At 37.7% G+C, this 22,079-nt stretch overlaps 1 protein-coding gene across 1 annotated transcript in view; it reads right to left on the reverse strand.

Annotated features, from left to right (window-relative positions):
* Positions 1-1,700: 1,700 nt before the first annotated feature.
* LOC117288420 (neuronal PAS domain-containing protein 3-like) overlaps positions 1,701-22,079 on the reverse strand; it is a 32,093-nt gene continuing 11,714 nt past the window's right edge. Inside the window, exons 5-11 of the mRNA XM_033769281.1 lie at positions 19,618-19,804; positions 11,504-11,619; positions 9,774-9,967; positions 9,077-9,183; positions 7,546-7,690; positions 6,609-6,733; positions 1,701-5,680 (exon numbers count right to left, since the gene is read on the reverse strand). Of these exons, the coding sequence (XP_033625172.1) occupies positions 4,311-5,680; positions 6,609-6,733; positions 7,546-7,690; positions 9,077-9,183; positions 9,774-9,967; positions 11,504-11,619; positions 19,618-19,804 (2,244 nt within the window). The 3' untranslated portion in view covers positions 1,701-4,310. The remainder of the gene's footprint in view (positions 5,681-6,608; positions 6,734-7,545; positions 7,691-9,076; positions 9,184-9,773; positions 9,968-11,503; positions 11,620-19,617; positions 19,805-22,079) is intronic.

Raw genomic sequence — 22,079 nt, forward strand, 5'->3', positions numbered from 1 at the left:
TCCAAACCTTTTTAATTACATCTCCCAAATTCTAAAATCCGATTCCCTACCTATTAAAGGTGGGTACATGCAGCTTGTTTGAATGCGAACCAACATTAATGATGATTTGAAGTACAGTTTTTTGCCAAACCCAAACAATTTAAAACTTACCAAGTCAGTTTCCTTTGTGGTTTATTACTTAACAAATTACACCAATTCAAAATCTAATGCATTGATGTCATCCGGCTGCCTTCTTAAAGAAACAACAGTGATCAAACAATGGAAAACGCATAAGCCTAGAAGTTTATAAAACTCCTTTATAGAAGGAGTGCTTCTTAAAAGGAGACTTCCATGCAGCCTATCATATAGCCTACCAGGAACACAGGGTGTACCCCTTCAAAGTGCACTTGCTTATACGTGTGACAATTAACATCAAGGTCTATATTAGGCATACATAATATTTCACCTACCGACTTTACACCATACTTTGTATTTGTTCTTTGCCATGTACGTAATCTGTTCATTTTAGACACAATTGTGTATGAAACAAATTTCAACCAATTAAATTACATGTCCTTAGCAGAAATTAATGCTGGTAAATTTTCCTGCTGAGCAAAAATGAGAAGAGAACATGTCATAAACATTATACATTATATGATAGGTTGGCTAGTAAACTGTGTCTGTTTTCTGTGCTAAGCAATGTATTTGTCTGCTTAACGGCTTAATAAAGTTGAGCCCAGGAAAGTAACACAGATTGTTAATCAAAAGTGATTAACTGACCTCAGCAGTAAACATGTCAACCATTGGGAAACGACCCAAATTGTTGTTAGGTTCATGTTGAATTGAACATTAGGGTTCCAATTACTAAAATTGGCAACTTATACTTCTTTAAAACGCCATCTTTTCAAGAATTCATCTTTCCCAACTTTTAAATGCTTGGTCAAAATGTTGGAGTAAAATGCTGACGGTTACATTTGTTGTACCTGGTGATATATGAACGATTTATTAAATGTACCAAACATTTCTAAATTTTACTGAAATATCCCTTTTTTATTGGTCAGACACAGAACCGTTGAAGACTTTTATTGTCTAGAGACAGCAAAGCTACAGGGTAAATTTCAGTCATAATTCTGAGAATGCACACACCTTTAAGAATGACACATTTTTCTTCCACTCAATCTAGGCCTACTCACCCCCCACCCTTCTGAAAAACAAAATCCAATTTAATTCCAGTCCTCTTAATATATAGATCTAAATAGCCTACAATTTTTCTAAAACTTTACAAATAGTAACCACAATACCTCTAATGGCTGTGTTGTTTTTGTAGTCAATGCTGTGAAGTAATTCTGGAATGGCCGACAAAAATTACTGTGTGTTTGTCATAATTCTACTGACAGTCGAGAGAGTTGTGTAAAATATATGTAGATCACCAGCAAAATGGACTTAAAGGCCTTGGACACCTTTGGACATTGTCAAAGACCAGTATTCTCACTTGGTGTGTATCCCAACACATGCATAAAATAACAAACCTGTGAAAATTTGGACTCAATTGGTCATCAAAATTGCAAGAAAATAATTAAAGAAAAACACCCTAGTTGCACAAAATTTGTGTGCGTTCTGATTCCTAAAATAGGCTTCATTGAAGTCTCTTAACATTTGAGTGAGAAATTACCTCTTTCTAAAAAACTTCAGCGGAAGCCGTTTCTCACAATGTTTTATACTATTAACATTACCAAGTAAGTTTTTATGCTAACAATTATTTTGAGTAATTACCAATAGTGTCCAGTGCCTTTAATTGGTTTTAAAAGAGTTCTGAAACATCAGGGAGGAACAGTTTTTTAAACCAGAAGAGGAATGTCAACAAATAATTAATTTTGTTTTGTTTTTAGATTATAATAATTGTTGGTTAATTTTTATATATAAATTTGTTTCTGTCAGTTCTCCCTACTTTTCAAAAGTGTTCATATAATATTTGTGTATATACAAATTCATGTGTTGGATTTGCAAAAGGCTTTTCTGTTTTATGTGGTCATTCATTTGTTAATCAAGATTAATTGATACAAAAGTACTTCCTGAAATTGTCATTAGAACTCATTTCTCAAGATTTGGGGGTCACAGAAATATTGCACTTATTTTATCAGGGTTTATTCCCATCTTTAAAAATCTTCTAAAAAGTGGCATAAAACATTTAAAAAAAAACAAAAAAAACTAAAATAGACAATAATGGAATTCGTTGCAATGCATAAAAAGAAAAACAGCTGCATTTAGAATAACTGGTCCATAAAACACACAACACTTTCAAGGCATGAACATGTTCTTTTCTATAAAGGCATTGGTCAATTTTTGCTACAATTAGACTTCACTGCAAATGACTTAAGCTGTTATAAACCATTCAGACAAACAGACAGACAGGCAGACAAACAGACAGATAAACAAACATGTGCTGGTTCAATATCAATGTCAAGTTTAAGTGTGCCCGATATAATAACAGTTAAATCAAGGGCACTTTTGGGTTTGAAATAATCCAAACATACCTTTTTTCCTTAATACTAAGAGGTAATGGAGCAGTCAGACATGCATGTCGGGTGATTTTGTTTTGAACAAAACAATATGACAATTTCCTTTAATTTAGCAGTTAACTAAAGAAGACATTATATCCCTTTACCAGAGCTTGAAGCACTCTATAGTTGGTGCTTGAGATAGAGCAAAAACAAAATACAACGTTATGAAATTGCAGTGATTTGTAGCCACACTCAATCTGCAGTGATTCAAAATGATAGTTAAAGCCAGAGGCACTATTGCAGACTTTTGTTGAACAAAGTTTTCAAATTATAGTGATATTTTAAAGTAGTATTTTTGGCACTAAGCTCCATTAAGCAGAGTTGGAAGCAACACATTGTGATACTTTAATGGCTCCTAGTTTAAATCACCATGAACTTATACAAATCTATACGGACCTTCCTAGTTTCCTCTATATCACATCTACATACCTTGAGTTAAAGACCATTTGACAAAGATTGAATACATCAACAGAGAAACTCATCAAGGTAATCCACTGCTCATTTGCAAAAACATCCCATTTGATGAAAATAATATTTTCAGTTTAATTTTCCTTAAAGTACTGTGTAAGGGCATTTCCCCCCTTTTTAGAAACCTTTCAAGCTTTGATAAAATTAATATAAACTAAAAACTTCAAAATAATGTTTTATACACAAAATCAAGATTCATTTTAATCTTTAAGATAATAGTTAAAAGAGTTTGTGCTAATCTGGCAAAGCATGTGGCAGGCAAGAGTAGCTTCTGCTCATCAAGCAATCCACGTCTGAAAACCACTGTTTCGATATCCTTCCAGTCACTCTATCCCCAAATATTGTAAACAAAAATTGACAGTTTCTATTTTTGTCATTCAGATAAAATACAAACTTTCATTTTAAATTGCTTTCTGTAACATGAAGTTTCGGGTATTGAAACTACGATGTGAAAGCATCCCTGATATTTTTCTTTGAGCATGAACATTTCCAAGCTGGCCAAAGTCAATGTATTTTAATGATCTCCTTATAATTACCACAAAGTGGCCAGACACCGCCAAGTAATTTCTTTAAACAGTTAAGTTGTTCACCGAAAATAACATGAAACAGAAAATTTGGTCTTGTGTTTAGAGATTGGGATACCATGTTAACTGGAAAATTTCATATCCGAACAAGACCTTTACATTTATGTGAATGGAAGTAGATCAAATTGCGGCTGTTGCAGAGATTTGTATATGCCACTTGGCCGCTTTGGTCTCTATGTAGCTCCTCTGAAGCCCCCTTAACTGGTCCATTCAACCAATATATGGCTACATAAATGTTGCACTTTTAGAGTTTATATTAAGCCCATGCATTGCCATTAAAAATAAAAATTGCTTTGATCAGCGCAGGTGCTGGGAGATACCCCCAGTTACCCCCTCTTTTTCATCCCATACACCCACTACAATATTTTCCCTGATGGCCGATATTGAGTTCAACCCCAAATCATTGCACCCACATTAATCAAATTATGTTCACCTTACCCCCGCTCAAGAATAATGCTGGTGTTGTGGTAGGTCAATGCTATTTTGGCAGTACAAAATAACATTAAAGATCAATGTTTGCCCCTTAACATTTAAACTATGCCCCCCCCCCCCCCTCCAAAGGTGTGATGCCATCGCTTATATTGGTCAATCATATGTCATGAGAGTATGAGAAATCCTCTACTTTCTCACAAGGCAATATTTTGCTTTTGGTCAGTATAAAACAAAAGGAAGAGAACCAGAAAGAAATCCTCTTAGGTTTTTTAGGCTTGATCTAACATCAAACTTTTGTGTTGGTACCCTTAGTTGCATCATCCAGGCATCCTCTATCATGGATAACTTGTAATCCCGAATCGGGGGCAGTAGGGTATCCCATCTTGGCAGCATGGTAGTATGGATGTGGGGCTCCTCCCGATGTCACATTGGTATGCAGCAGGGACATGTTGGCATAACTTCCCATGTTATTGTACGAGAGGTCCATGGGCATGTCATGGGCACTGCGGAAGTTCTTGTAGGGGTCGCTGTAGGGACTGCTTTGGTATCCATGAGCTGCTAGATTCACGGGGTTTGCGTATTGTTGGAAGTTAGAGTACTGCCCATAGTTAGCGTAAGGCATTCCTGCATATGCTGTTGACACAGCTGTTATAACCCTGGGATGGGTATTGTACAAGTGTTCAGTCTTCGTGGAGGCTGGGCAGTCTATTTCAGTGTTATTGGCAGGGTGTGATTTGCTGAGGATTGTCGGACCAGGATGATGGCTGACGAGTTCCACTTCGGGACTGACCGCTGGTTGATGGAAGCCCTTGTTGACAGGTAGCGGGTTGTTGTTATTACTAGTCAGCATCGTGGGTATGGAATCCGTAGTGTAGTGTTTGGGCTTGGTGTCGCTCAACGAGCTGACTGGTGGAAGCACAAATTGGGACTGGCAAGTATCTGATAGGGGTGGGGTCAGAAGGGAATCAGGGGGCTTGGGACTACACCCGGAGCCCCCCTTACAGTATGACCCTTTAGGGATAACAATCCTGTCCTCTGTTCCTACTTGCCTACTACTCACTCCTACTTCTGTATAGCTCCTTGACACCTCAGGTTCTCTGGGCACCTCCCTGTTGGGTGGGTTATCCCATCCTTCATTAGCCCGGCTCCCAGTACCTTGACTCCCATTGCTGTACGAGTCTGAGTCTCTTCCATTGCTATTCACAGACTGATCAAGTGGAGAAATGTAGCCTGGCGAGGGCTCACTCTCAATTGTCTCACAGCCTTGGCAGCCAGCATCACTGCTGGCAACAGTCACTGGGCTCACAACCGCATTGTCCTCCAGTGACTGCCGCAGGTGCTGATCTTCCATCACCTTCTTTGGTTTTCTAGCATTGCTGTGGGGCGGACATTTATTACCCTCTTGACGTTTCAATCCTGACCCCTCCACAATGACTGATTTCAGTTCCGAGGGATCGGCAGCGACGATAGAGGGTTTGTCCGTAATGTCTTGACTGCTTTGTTTGTGTTTCTTGGAGTCCCTCTGGTCACCGTGGGCCTTCCGTTTCCTGAAGCGTGACAGAGATTTGCCTCGACTTGCTGTGATTTCTTGATGGCCAGTCTTCTTTGGATACTTTGGTGTCTTCTCCATCTTGGATGTTTTGCCCTTGCTGTCATCTTCAAAATATTAACAAAAGAAAACTTTTACCAAGGGAGAAATACTAAGTTGGCTAAGAATTCAAAATGTATAAATTAGATTATCAACATGTCCTTCATCTTCGATCTTTTAACCTTCTGAGCTGTGACAATACATTGCAAGGTAATAGAAACTTTTAAGAAATATTTCTTGACAAGAAAAAAATTGTGTCACAATAGATTGATCACAGTACATGAACCGAAAAAGATTATCACATTCTGATCAAAGCATACTGACAAAATTTGATCTCTTACAAGATTGTCCAACATTGTGCTACTGCAAACCACAACAGTGGTGCACTCAAGTTTTTTCTCCAGGGGCAATGTTTCTCCTGAACAGTTTTGGATGGTATGGGATGTGGGTAGGAAGCTCAGTATGTGATGGGTTGGTCTGAGGGTCATTGTTAAAGCCATTGGACACTTTCGGAACAGAAAAAAAAAGTTCACAGATTTACAAATAACTTACAGGGTTTACAGAAGGTAATGGTGAAAGACTTCTCTTGAAATATTATTCCATGAAATGCTTTACTTTTTGAGAAAACATTAAAACAATTATCAATTCTCGATATCGAGAACTACGGATTTATTTTAAACACATGTCATGACGCGGCGAATCGTGCGGAAACAATGATGGGTTTTCCCGTTATTTTCTCCCGACTCCGATGACCGATTGAGCCTAAATTTTAACAGGTTTGTTATTTTATAAGTTGTGATACAAGAAGTGTGGGCCTTTGGACAATACTGTTTACCGAAAGTGTCCAATGGCTTTAAGGGGGAAGCTACAGGGTGTGTTTTGCAAAGCTTTGCAGGTCTAAAGAAAATGCATCCCTGGAAATTATTAAACAACCAACTTTTCTAGCCCTCGTCATCTAATGTTCTATTATGAGAAATAATAGTTGTCTCTGCTTACCTGTGCTAGTGTTTTCTGTATCTGACTCATGGCCTGACCCTTCAGATGCCTCTGATTTGATGGGATCTGGAGGAAGGGAATTCATTTGACTAATGTCCATGACGGTGTCCATAGCCTCAGCATGACTGTGATTTAAACAATTAACAGAAGATAAAAAAAGGGTGTCACAGTTGAAATCAAAAACATAGAATTCCTAAGTCAAAGGGCTGGGAGTATGTGAGATATTCTTGTCTGTAATTCTTTCCTTCATGAATCAACATTTTAGTGATGGTATTTGTATAATAATAACCGGATTTATAGAGCGCCAAATTACCAAAGGATGCAAGGCACTTCAGTGATTGTGCAAACTTTTCACAATTTTTCTGAGAGTTATTTCCAACTCTACCGGGAAAAAAAATAACAATTAAAGGAACTCGTTGCCTTGGATCGGTCGAGTTGGTCTTTGAAAAGCGTTTGAAACAGTAAAAGAATGCATTTGGGTAGAAAGATGTTGTAATAGTAGAATATAATGTTCCACACAAACATGCCTCGAAATTGCACAGTTTTCCTTTAACCTCATCGACTAACACGGTCGGCCATTTATGGGAGTCAAATTTTTGACTCCCATAAATGGCCGACCGTGTTAGTTCGCACAGTAAAAGGAAAACCACGCAATTTCGAGGCAAACTTGTGTGGATCATTGTATTCTACTTTTAAAACATCTTTCCAACCATATGCATTTTATAAACAACGGTTACAAACGCTTTTTATAAACCAATTGGTCCGATCCAAGGCAACGTGTTCCTTAAAAACATTAGATAAGCTGTATGAACAGTTAACGTGTGCATCACCTATGCCATTATGTGGTTTGTAAGAAACCACAAAATATGAGGAGACAAAGAAAAAAGAGCACAAATGGCAAAAATTTGTGTGATTGGAGCCATCTTTGAAACGTTACCTGATGACCTGGTTGATAAACATAAAGGATCGATCATTTGAGGTCCTTGCATACGCCAGGGTGGCTGTGGACTGGATCCAGATGTAGCCCCCGGACTTGCACATCCAGCGGTAATATCTCGTTATCATCTGACCTTTGTTTAGCACTGGAAATATTTAGAAACAACAATAGCTATCTTCATTCTACATTCATGTCTTGTTTCTTTATATTTTTGTTTAGCAGAAAGTTCCAGGATAAAATGAGAAATAAGTAAATCGAAAACACTAACAAAAAAAGATGCAAGTACTCTAAAAGGAGGACAACAAAAACTACTACAAAATAAACATAAACAGAAGTTATAGCATTGGATTTATACATTTATGTCTAATTGTTTCTTTTAAACTTTGTTTCGGAGAAAATTGCATGATGTATAACGATAACTTTTTTTAAATGAGGAACTAGTGAAAAATTACTAAAACGAGAACACTAAGTAAGTAGACCTACGTTAACATGAGAAAAACAAAAACTACTACAAAATAGTACAAGTGTATGTAAACATAAAAAGGAGTTATAGCATTAGATTATAAATTAATATAAATATTGAGGATTCAAACGAAGGAACCATTATACAAAATAAAAAATATTCTTCAGCGAATCATGCAGCATGGATAATGCTCGCCTGTTTGTATGAAAGTATGTTTCTACAAGCAGTATTATGGAATGAAGACAACTTTAGTAAATCACTGCATGATAACAGCGCCCTCTTGTGGTTTGAAAATTCTGGCTCTAACGAGGTTGTTTGGACCATACCGATTTTCAACAATTTTTAAAATAATGCTTCATGTTTTCTAGTGACGCTTGCAGAGACATAGTGTACATAAAACTCAGTCTTTAGGTTATAGTGGTTCCGAAAGGAACCAGTGGTCCGATGAAACCACGACTCATGGAGGGATTTATTCACGTACGTGGTGTCTCAGCAACTCACTAGATTGTATTCCACTATGCAAAGTTTCAAATCCTGCTTTATCAAATCCTCACTTGATGCAAAGCTGCTCTCAATATTATGATTATAAAAGTTAATGGCATTTCTTGTGCACCATCTCCATCCGAGGATGTTCGAAGGCGCAAATCACAAGAAAGAAATCATAACACATTACAGCAAATTACAATTAATAAAAATAACATTAAAAAAACAGACCGAAAAGTCTATACAAATGCAACAAAAGAAAAAATAATACATAAAGATCATAAAACTGACACCCTCACCCCATGTAAGGGGGAACAAAACACTTTTAAAGTGCAATAACAGTTCATAAGCTTCCAGGAACAAGTGAGTCTTTAATCTCAGCCTTGAAGAACCCCAGCGAATTAACCCCCAAATTCAGTTCAGGTGGATACCGTTTTGCCAATTCATCTTCTGTTGATAGTTTTCATCAACTGCTCTTGACTTGATTGAGGTTCAAACACAAAAAGTAAAGCATTTCGTTGGTTACTGTTTCAGAAATTCCCAAATACGGAGTAACAGGAACCAATGAGTTGTCTCTCTACTTACAATCATTGTGACAGACTCTCATATTAGCGATGTCCTGAGCATGAAGAAATGAGTAGAAATTCCTGTCAGTTACATCTTCAGCTGATAGGTCAATGAACTCTTGAATCCTGTAAGTACAAGAAACATGTCTTCAAAGGTGTGCATAACATTGGTCAGATTGAAATTATAAAGTGTTCACAGATTTGCACATGTCATAAAGACGGTCAGGCTGGAAAAACTTCCCATTAAATTGTTTTGGTAAAACGTTTGAGAAATGAGTAAAAAGTTAGTTTATATCTGAGCCCCAAACTTTATTATTTGAAAATATTCCAACTTTAAAAACAATTATTTTTAGGGCCTATATTTTGTCTTCTTCTTGTGATTCTGATGACTGTGTGAGCATATTATTTCACAGGTTGTTGTTTCATGTACGTGTTATGGTCACACAATGTGTGGATACTAGTCTTTGACAAATTCCAAAGTTATCTGCATGCCTAATAAACCAGTTTGTATGTTTTATTCCAGTTGATTTATCCGAATGCTACCAGCTGATGTTACTAAATTTTCCACGTGTAATTAAACCTTCTCTAAATTGTACTATTTTACATTAACGGTGCCATACTCGAGGACAAGAAAATCTAAATGAATGTACTCTTCAAAAATCAATGAATACAGAACTGACACTTTCGTATTTATTTCTTTGCAATAAAATACTCACTTAGCTTCACAGAAGACGATTGTGAAGTCTAGATCCAGCTTGCATACAAACATGGTTGGCTCTAGGTGGATCTCATTGATGGTGGGAGGTGGTAAGGACTGAGCCACGGCAGTGAAGCCCATGATGACTGGGGAGTGGCGGGAATACTGAGTCAAGACTATACGAGGACGTAATGCACCGGTAATGTGGATCACCTAAAAACAGAGAAGGGTTTATCAAGAGAGAAAATATCTTATAGATTAGTTACTATATTATAGTCACATCCATATCAACAGCTTTTGATGTGGTGAAGGCCAGACCACTGCAAAGGTCCATACGTCAATGCTGCAACGGCTGCTAACAGCTTTCAGCCATAGTTACTTCATCGAGACAATGCCTACCCTTGGTAAAAAGAAAATCACGCTTCAAACCTCTATAAATGTATTTTTTTTAAGAATTCAGGGGAAACAAATTATAAGCAGTTGTTTTTAACTTTCGACCTAAATTCAAAGTTTGTGTAACTAAGTTGGTCATATAGTATTTGAGGCATTGCATAGTGAGGTATCAATGTATAATTTGGTTTGGGGTAACACCATGTGTGTATCTACTTGCCAGGTAGAGTTGTTCTTAGGGAACTGTCTTGCTTTATTCTACTGCCGCGGAGTAGATAATAGGAGGTTCGGGAGACTTCTCAGTTCTGAAAAGAACTGTCCTGCTTTTAACTATTACCAATTGTTCATGTTTCTGAAAGGTGTGACAAACCATTTTGGTGATAATAACATTTCCAGAGCCCAAGGCTCACTTATTTATTCAGATCATTGAACAATTGTTAAATGGTGTTCTCCTGAAGACGAGCAGAGCATACTGTACGAAACGTTGAGACCACACCAAGTCTTTTTGAGAACCAACACTCCCTCAAAAGAGATTTCACACATGGTTGTACTGGAAAGTCTACTATTCATATTAATATATATATAGCTACTCTTGAACAATTGTTGTTTGAGAAGAGATACTTCAAATAAAAGTTATAAAATAGCTGCTTAATCAATTGTTGCATTACCCTTTGATGAAATTTGCAAATGCAAATGAATATGACAGAGCTAGCAAATCTGGATGATTAGATGCTTTAAAAATTTGAGTTTGTTTCCTGATTAGTAAATGTTTTGAATAGTATTGTGGTTTTGGTGGGTATCTTGTTTCTTATTGGGTGAGAAAAACTCAGGTCGCATCTAAGATGAAAGATTTGGATGTCCATCTCTTGGGGACTACGGGGCACGTTCATGAACTTTTGAGGAGGTGAGGGGGTTTGGCTTGGGGCAAGTTACATTTCCACTTGCAACAATTTATTAAAGCTCTCACTATCAATCAGTTCTGTTTTGTTAACGAGTCAGCAATTTGGTACTTGCTTGGCATCCTGTCAAGAAAAATAAAAAAAAGTTACTAAAGATTTTTTTAATGTTTTTATTTTTATTTTACCAGGACTGGATTTGTATCTTATTTGCAAAACAGGGTCAAATTGTTGGCTGGCTGCATTGTAATAAGAGTCTCAAAACAGATTGAAGCTGCAACAGTTAGACTGTGCAAGACAATAATTTGAAAACTGGGACCTGTAAAAGTGCCTGAGTTTGTGTCCTTCCAGTACAAAACCAATATAAGTGGGACGTAAGTGGTCAAAAAGAAATGTGTACACGTGCAAGACTTGTGCTTGTCTATTAAAAGTTTTCACTTTAAATGGGCTGAGAGATCTGTACCTTATAGCCAGATGATTTAATGTGAACACCTCTCTTGGTCAGGGTGGATTTCATTCTGATGACGAAGCTTCGATGGTAGTTGGAGTCGGGTGAAGACATGTTCAGTGACAGGGCCGCTAAAATTGAAGAGTAAGAAGGGAAGACAAATTAATCAAAGTAGGCATAGCATAAGTTTGTTTTTTAAAGTGTGAAAGACAAGAAACTTTATTTTTGTGTATAATTTTTTTCATGGGAAAAATTCACACGTGAATCCTTTTGATACTGTTGCAGAGTGAATCAAAAGTTTTTGTTGCAACATTGCATCTTTTCACCGTTATTCACAATGACGGGCAAGTGTGAAATAAAGTTTCTAATTCAAGAGTGTTTCAACTTCTTTGCCATAACAGAAACAGAAAACCACAAAATTGTTGTTTTCTCCATTAATAACTCAAATTTAATTCAATAAACAAAACTTCATCGCAATCCATCATTTTTGAACATCCACAGAGAGTGCCGGCAGGGGAATTAAAAACATTTTCATACTTAGTGACTGCACGCCACAGACAGACTTGTCTTGGATTTGGAAACCACTCCTGCACGCTAAGATGGTTTCCTTCATGCCAACCCCCAACTAATCAGCATCCCTTATCGTTAAGATGTTCTCTGATGCAATCCAAATGATTCAAAACATCTAGTTTGTTAAATGTACATATCCTGTCTTCTTTTCCGATGTCGTTCATTTTCAACCCACGCTGGGACAAAAATACGGAAGAACCCAACAGGATGAAATTAAAAAGTGCAGGATTTTTAATTTCCATAGTATCTAATGGGCGTGTCTATGTGTGTTTCCTCAGGGTATCTGTCAATGCTAATACAAGGGTCAGATATGAGTTCAAGTTCTGTCTTAAGAAGCTGATGGATTAACCTGATTAGGGAGTTGACAATTTGACTTGACACACTTTCATACACAGTAAAAGTTTCGAATATTAATCCATGGAAATTTGCTTCAGGGATAAAAAAAATATAAATTTTGGTTTTACCCATATATACACAGGTACTTTTCCGAGCTCTGTGAAAAAAATCACAGGCATACTACTTGGGTGGGTGGGATTCCATACCCACAACCTTTGTGAATTATCATCTCACAAAAAGTAAACTTCTTTGTTTTGCTTCAGGTCTCTCTTTTTGTTATGCAGTATCGGAATTGGTGGTTAGAGCAACTGCTAAGGCTGTTGCTAGGGGTGTTGATATGCATGTCCCATACTTCAACGCATGATGATATGACCATCCAGCCATACCAATAGCTGTAGCGGCCAATTCGGACACACCACACTGCCATACATAGATTTGAATGAATCAAGATGTTTCAAAGCATTCATTTATGTATAATCATCAGCTTATGCTCAGGTATGGCTGATACTGATTTTATTACACAGAGTTCTCACTAACAATTTCTCTGGGGGAAAAGTAAGAAGAGAAATATGGTTACATTTTAGAATGCATTAGCCACGTAAACGTAGAAAACACTAGAAAATATAAACTTTGTGCATAATCTTACGTTGACCTATTTGGTTACGAGAAAGTGGGTCAAAAGGGTCATAACATTGCATAATCCAAACTTTCTTTATCATTTTTAATTTGCAGATGATGATGTAGCCAATGGTGAATCCCTCTGAACCAAGTCTGTTTGAACTTGAAGTGAGCCAAAAATCAACCACCAGTGAGCTTTTCGCACGACTGGCTACCTTCACAATTCTCCGCCTGATAAACTTCCAAGACTGATATCCTTCAATACAAACCCAGAAAAATATCCAGCCGAAAATGTTTCTATCGCTTCCTTGAAGAAACAGACTGGATCATAAATAAAACACACCGAGATTTCTTGGCCCATCACAAGGGTTTAGGACTGGTATTAGTCAGCCTGTACTGGGGAGTGGTGTCCCTAGAGTGCAATAGGCCGTTATCTGGTTGTAATAATCACATTAATATGTACAGCAAATTTGAAGGCGTTCTCTGAGGACAGGCTTGGCTTTGCTTGACTGGCTAATACATATAGATTATCTCATTGTAGTTAATGTAGGTGCTAGCGCTGAATAATTTCCCATCCTTTAGCCCGATGCATCATAATGGTGAATCTATTTGGGACAAACCCTCCTGAGAGTTTCCGGGATTGTTTTTTGTGTGGTAATTGTATGCGTATTTCTGAACCCGCAGTGTTTTCTTTGTAGGGATTTGAATCAGTATTGACTACATCATTTAAATGGGGGAAAACACTGTCTGTGGTTGATATAAGAGCTGTTCATGTCTGGTTTAGTTACTAAGCCTTTTAAGGAACAGATTTTGCACATAAACAAAATAACACTTATGAAATTTTCCTCCTGTTTCATAGATAAGTCATTTTTAAAAGATTTTGATTTCCTTTGTAGAAAGGAAGGACTGTTTTATTTTACTTGATTTTATTTTACTAATTATTGGAAACTGTCAACTAAAGGCAGTGGACACTATTGGTAATTACGCAAAATAATTATTAGCATAAAACCTTACATGGTAACGAGTAATGGGGAGATGGTATAAAACATTGTGAGAAACGGCTCCCTCTAAAGTGACGCAGTTTTCGAGAAAGAAGTAATTTTCCACGAATTTGATTTCGAGACCTCAAGGTTAGAACTTGAGGTCTCGAAATCAAGCATCTGAAAGCACACAACTTCGTGTGACAAGGGTGTTTTTTCTTTCATTATTATCTCGCAACTTCGACGACCGATTGAGCTCAAATTTTCACAGGTTGGTTATTTTATGTTGAGGTACACCAAGTGAGAAGACTGGTTATTGACAATTACCAATAGCGTCCACTGTCTTTAAGGAATCTTATCCCTAAAACTGGCAACCAAAATTAGGCCTCCCCCCCCCTTACTTTGATGTTCCTATTTTTTAAAAGGTTTTTTAAAAAAGGGTTGATAGTATTTTTGTTTGAAGTTTGTGTATATAGCTCCACAAAACTTGTATCAAAACTTGTATGATGAATTGCTGGCAAGTAGGTATACGCAAACATATATGTGACCATCCACCACCAATGGGCTGTAAAGTTGACACTTTTACTGTTATGGGCTCAATGCGTTTTTGGAGAGAGTGTGTAATCAGCTTCAAAATGATACCATCCACATTTAAATCAGACTTTTCTTGACGAAGTTATGATTTCTCAAAGCCACCTACTTTTTTATTCAGATTTCTCAAAGATTTCTTGAAAACCCAAACAATTTAATAGGCTCTGCAATGTACAAGTGCAACTTTACAGCCTATTGGTGGTGGATGGTCACATATTATATTGAAACCTCAACATGCATTGCCTTAAATCATATACATATGCTTCAATCATATTTACCCCCCTAATTTTTATTTTATTTTAATTCTTATAGAAAATTCCATACATTTCAGCTGTGCCTTTGAATGCTATAACATTGCAACAAACGTTTGCTGGCCAACAAACAATGAATAATATAATAATGAAATTGTAAATGATGCCAATACAAGGGTCACAAAGTGTTCTACAAGAGTATGTTAAGCCAGGGCCTAATTTCATAAAGCTGCTCAGCAGAAAATACTGCTTGACAAATTTCATTGTTCAGCAAAAATAGAGTGGGGGCACCAGCCAGAACAATGCAAACTGAACATTATTTTGGCTGGTAACCTACTTCTGCTAAGCAATACTATTCTGTGCTTAGCAAGTTTATGTGCTTACAGGCTTCACAAAACTGGGCCCAGGTAAGCATTCCTTTTTTTTGTGATTGTAATAAGTGGTATTAATGCACTGCATATGGATTGTTGGGATGGTAAGAAATAACTAATAGAATGAGAACAGCACTAAGGCCTCCACAGCTGTTACAAAACCAGAACTAGCTGCGGATAAAACTTCTACTTTAATATCAAAAGGAAATGCCAATACAATCTTTAATGGAAGTGTTGTGGCAGAGCGATTAAGAGCACTGGATTCTAACTCTGGTGTTTCTGATCAGCAGAGTGTGGGTTCGAATCCCCAGCCGTGACACTAGTGTCCTTAAGCAAGACACTGGACCATTGCCTCGTCCTTATGGGATGGGACGTAAATCCGTTGGTCCCATGTGTTGTGTAACGCATGTAAAAAAAACAAACAAAAAACAGTGCACTTATCGAAAAGAGAAGGGGTTCGCCCGGGTGTTCCTGGCTGTGGTTGCTGTATGCCCTGTAGCACCTTGTTAATAACCCTTAGGTGCTAAATAATTGGGTCTCAGAATTCATCACTGCAATAACCTTTTTGATAGTTTGTACACACTCAGTGCCTTGAGTACCTTGTTTGGTGGTACGTGCGCTAGATAAGACTCTGATATTATTATCATTATTATTATTTTAAATTAAAAGTAATTGAGAAAGTAGAATTAGCTGTTGCAAACAACTTACTAACCAATCGGACCGATGGTATAAAAGCAAAAAAGAGTTAATGTCCTAATGTTTCGACCCTAGCCTTTGAGAAAGCGTCAAAATATCAGGCCATTCACTATTTTTTGCAACTATTACTATTAATACCAAAAAATAAAACTATGTCAATTTTCCTTTGTTCAAATTCCAAATTATTTTAAATCTACCCAATCAGTTTTCATTGTGGTTTATAACTTTGAAAAAAGAAGATAGTATTCTGTTGACTTTCTGTTTATTAGTTTATTTGCTGTTTTTGACTAAAAATTCAGTCTTAATGTTTCCAAAAATGTATTTTGAATGTGCATTAAAAAAATCAAGAGCTACTTGCCAACAAGTGGCTTGTAAGTTTGTTCATCCCTAAAACTTTGCATACATTCTTCTGGGAAACTTGCCTCTCGTCAAAATGCAAAACTGCCGCTTGGGAACTCATTGGATTCTGTGAAAAGATATCTCCAAGATTTACGGGATTTGAAATCCTTCAAAAAATGAGCCTCAGGGGAAAAATACAATTACCTTCGTAATTTCACACTAATAACAATTTATTACCTTGAAGTACAAAGGATTAGATCTGAATTTATAAATGTATAACTTAAGTATGAACAAGAAAAGATAAAATAGTGCATTTCTATCAACACTAAAGGTCCATATTTCATCATCATGCCATAAACGAAAGATAAAAAACAGGAAGATGAAACACCCTGCTTGTTTTTTTCTTCTGTTTTAGTTTTTAAAATAATACCACTCCTGCATGTCTTCATGCCTTGGTTTGAATAAGTACTAAAAACTTATTTTAACCTTGTGTCCCCTATTTGGACTATCCCCGGCGACTCCAGAGTGTGTAATCATGTGCACACTCCTAACAAGATCCCGTTTGTCACACGACATGTACTCCCAAACCCAATGCACCCCATGGGCAGCCGGTTATACACACTCTTGCCCGACTTGCCTTGCCTTCAAATTTGTGGAGTGCTGGCGTCCAATTTGCATGGCAATGCCTCGATTAGCATTTGGCCCCCGTCAGTCCAATTCAGCTCACATCGTTTGTGCTGAGCGGAGACGCTTATTGCTATGCATTTCAATCAGGTGGGAGCATATGCTCAAGAGTCATCGCGTGGACGGCACTCATCAAACTTTCAGCACCTCACACCCAGTCCCTTTCAAATTTAATCAGTTGTGCGTGAGCGGTTTCGGACCAGATTGACATTTGAATGTTGCTTAATGTTGCGGGCTGTGTGGTGCCTGAGACTTAAAAATAAAGGGAAGAATCAAGCCGCACCGTTCCTTCGAGACCCCCTAGGCAAATTTGCAAGCAAGCTGTTGCCTGGTTCGAGTTATACAATGTGTGAAGTGTGGAAATGCGATAGGCATGTAGCGTTGGATTCGCACAGGGGTGTGCAATGGCCACAGGGAGTGCAGCAATCCAAAGCTCTGTATTTGTTTGAAAGCCACAAATCCATACTTTTGTTTGACAAGAATAGTATCGTTTACTAAGCTGCTATCGATATCACTTTCCAAGTGAAACATCCCCACTTTGCTAGCGGGCTAGCCAGCCTATTATATTAACACCTCATTGTACTTTGCGAGGAAGTAAATCAACAATGTATTATCACTTACTAATAACTGCAGGCAAGGTGAAGATGACAAAGTAATAAATTTGTTCTTAGGCAGAAGTTGGAATAACATGGAAAGATCAACATCACGCCAATGTCTTCTTCCGATTCTACCTGTTCCCAGAAACTAACAAAATGTGCACATTCAGTCTTCCAAATCAATCTCATTCTCTCTTTACACAGGAAGGAAAAGATCTGTCTCATCTTTTCATGTGCTCGTCGTTATTTTGTTTGTAATTAATGCCTGGTGTAATTAATGTGTTGTTCTCATTGCTTGCTCTTCATTTTCAGATTCTAATTACTCCCACACCTTTCTCCAATAATCCATCTATTCTTGTTACTCTTTTTCTCATCCATCATCTCCGTCCACCATCTCCTTCCCCCCTCCCATCTGCCTTCCCTGACTTTTCCCGCTCATCATCCCCAGGCTTTGTTCTATGTCTTCGTCCTCCACAAGCTCATGCTCCGTAAAACCCCTGCTGCATCCGCATGGAATGAGGTTAGTGTATGCATCTCATCTCATTAAGACCATCATGGCTGATACAACAGACAGATCTTGCCTTCGCCCCCACGGGGACCAAGGCTGAGCTAATCACATCTGACCATGACCCAATAGGCACAGCGCCCCACTGCGGATTGACTCAATCTAAATTCATGAAGTTTTGATGACTTCACTTTCTTGAAGCATCCAGTAAACAGTGTCCAGCCCGTGCATGTCTCGCACACGTCCCCCTTCCCCTCTTAAAAACCCAACAAAACAACCTACCAGATACTGTTAAAAGTGGTACTGGAATACAGTGAGATGGAAATGTGACCATCCTGACGATGCAGTTTAATTATATGATGATCTGAAAAAAAGGAGGTGTGGAAACAAGTGTTTCCTCTGTAATAAAGCTCCTTGACTCGAGTGTCAGGCGAGCGCGCTGACTAACCGCAGATCGGGTCCATTCAAGGGCCATCCCTCCACGATGATACTACGTGAATACGGTGCAAAACTGAACACATCCAGCACGAATAATAACAATTGGCATTGGCATCAGGTAGCTGGCAAGACACTTATATCACTGCTATCACCGGTACCCCTACTCTCGTGGGGACAGTGGCTCGTTATTATACGACTTCAATTAAACCACACACAAAAACACTTGAAGAAGACGCACGCAAGAGATGATACAAAGTTGGTCTGTCAACACTCAAAGTCTCCTTTCTAATGGGAGGTATTTCTGTGTTTGTTTTAGCGCTACCTTCCAAAACACTTCTCTAAATGACGTTAAATGTGCTCTGAATCGCCAATAGTGGAACACCCTTCAATTATGGATGCATTCTGTCAAACAGAATCGGATACTATTCAATCATCAATATAGAGAGTGTTAAGAAACTTTATAGAAGCGTTTTCCCTCAGAAGTTCAGAAACATTTTTTGCCCAATTTTATGACATATTTAACAAATTAAAAAAACCACACTTTAAACTTGACTGGAAAAATTATCTGAAAACACAATAGGGTCTTAACGGCACAGGACACCTTTGGTAAGTGTCAAAGACCAGTGCACAAAAAAAACCTGTGTAAATTTATGAAGGACAAAGTCTTTTCATCTGAAATGCAACACCCAGGAGATACTGTGGATATTCGTCTTTGGATAAATACTTGCTTATCTAAGCGAGATACAACCTTTTGACAATTTCAAAACCCTGTAACTCGCTACTTTAGGTGATACAACAATTTTGCACAGACACAACGATATGACAATATATAAACACCTAGGGTGACAGGGATGGGAGTAATTTCTGACAAAAAAAGTCTGAAACTGGGATCCAGACCCTGTGAGGTAAATTGAAATGATGGAACGCCCACCTTTTGATTACCCCTGGAGTTATAGATTCCATTGAGCTTTTGGGTAACGGTATCCTCAGTAGAGAAGTGGATCAAATAGTATGACTTATTTTATTTTATTTCGATAAAAACATAGGATTTTTAATATAAGACTTTAAAACATCTGAATTCAGATCAAAGTCTGAAACATCTCATCCCTGAGTGGACCCAAACTAACAATGACAAATTTATAATCATGACTTACAATCACTATGCGTTGGAGAGGTGGGCGACGACACGGGTGATGACTGGCAACCATCACTGCTACCGGTACCCACCGATGTCTGGGATATAGTCCGGGATGGGGGTAACTTCATACCCAGTTGTTCCGCCACCTCGGCGTGGTCACCAGCGTGGACATAGTCAAAGAAACTACTCCCTGTCAACTCAACCTGTGAGTCAAGGAAAATCAAGAAGATCAAGATTTTGGTAGTTGAATAACAAATTCATTTTTAAGGTAATACCATTTTGAGATCAATTTATTTCAGTAGGAATAATTAGTTACTGTTTGCAAATTGACATAGAGTGCACATTTTTGATCAAACATTGTCACACTTTCAACAAACCCACAATACAATACCCAAAACATTCGTTTAACTCAAAGTCTAAATAGTCCTGTATTAAAACATTTTTGTTTAATGTCTGTATCCAACAATAATATTCCATTGTTGAATATTAAGAAGAAGAGAAACAGCATAGGAAAAAAATATTCTGAATCACCAGCTCAACTACTGTGGTATTTATGCACACTTCCCCGTTTTTAAATTTCGAAGGCTTCACAGCAGCGTGTGCAATTCATTCATTTATTCCTTTAATCAAGAAGCATTTAGGCTTTTAATGCCCACCTTAATGGTGAGCAATCACTTCACCCATGGCATCGGTATGCGGTACAACCCACTCCCAGAAGTATCTGTTCATATCAAAGCACTTTTGCCTGAGAGAGGTTCGAATAGGAGGGGGGGGGGATAGGAGGAAGGGTGAGTGTAGATCTTGCGGCAGGGAGATGCCCTGAAGACCCGACAGTCAAATAGAACCAAGGAGTTTAAAGAATCACTCATTTCATTTAGAAGCAATTTGCGGATGGAGATCAGTGTAAATAGGGTGTGTACTTTTTGGAAGCCGATGAATTCTAACAGGATACCTTGTGTGTGCTCGAGGTCAATAGGCCAAGTATGCATCCACAGGGGTAGAGTACCCGGACTGCTTCAAGCATTACAAAGTGATTTGTGATAATGGAACCTGAATTACACACCCTTTGGACAATGTAGTATGTTCTTCGTTTTCTTTTTTATGCAGTTTTGCAAGCAATTAATAACGGAATCAATGTGTGGTGAAGAGGTTTTCAACTAGTGGTTTAAACCCAATGAGGCGGGTTTAAACCACTAGTTAAAAACCGATTCAACACACTTTGATTCCCATTCATAAATACACTTTTTGGTCAAAAACTAAAATAAATGCAAAATTGTATTGTTCAATGATTTCTTTCAACACAACACCCCTCCAGCTATGAAATGGTAAGGCCCTCAGATAAACAACTCCTTTTAAGGGAATGCTGTGCGCGTCGCGCGTATCGCGTGATGTGGCACAACTGCCGCGGCCGTTGCTCTCGACCAATAGGAATGAAGAAACTGTGTTATAAGCACAGGTGCAAGCTCGCGTGTCACGCCCATGTTTCAACACTTTTTACTGGTCATTAGCAAAGGTTAATACACACCCACGTGACGAGCTCTCCACCAATAGGAATAGCGAAACTGTCTGAGGTATTTATGAATATAAATGTTAACCTACAGCAGTCTAAGTACTCTCCTACAGGAGGGTATACCTCCTCCCCATTTGTACCTTATTATATTTTTCTTTACTATTATAACTGTTATTATTTAATGTATGTTTCAAGGTGTGCAAATGGAAATAAACTAAACAAACAAACAAACAAACAAACAAACAAACAAACAAACAGACAAAAATATGCTTTTCTACATGTATAATCATTTCCTCAGACCCAGAAAACTGGGGACACCATAATAAACAAATGCAATTTAATGTTTAGTTTGTTAGATTGTTATGTGTCATTAATTTCTAATTGCAATTTAATGGCCTGACAATTCAACCCTAGCATTACTTTCTGGAAGGCTAAAATTCACTTTTGTATTCACAAATTCACAGTTCTCTTGGGGAACCATTTATCACTACTCATTTACCACTAATGCTACAAACAAAGTAAGAATATATTTATGAACTTAGGACAAAATCATAAAAACCAAAAAGGTTAAACAAACAATTTCTGTGAAATCTCTTTAAACTGAGGATTTTATGGGTTCACTTTGATATTTACCACTTTTCTTTGGGAATCATTTATATCTACTTTGCTACAAATTAATCAAAGTCGATACATTTGCCCTAGCTTGTGACAAGACAAAACTGATTGCAGTACGATGAATAAAAAAGACAAGAAAACATTGTGATTATTTGTAAAATCAATGAACTTTGTTTTTGACCGCTTTTTCAAAATTACCCAGAGAGAGGAAAAAAAGAGAGAGAAAAAAATAGAAGTGTTTTACAAAATGAACCGAGGAACATCAATACCTTTCTGACTATATGACATGAGTAAATATCAGCGTATCAGGCAAAGTGCCTCAAATCACACATCTTCCACTAGAGAGATTTAGA

This window comes from Asterias rubens, chromosome 1 (assembly GCF_902459465.1).
Source record: "Asterias rubens chromosome 1, eAstRub1.3, whole genome shotgun sequence".
NCBI classification, from domain to species: domain Eukaryota; kingdom Metazoa; phylum Echinodermata; class Asteroidea; order Forcipulatida; family Asteriidae; genus Asterias; species Asterias rubens.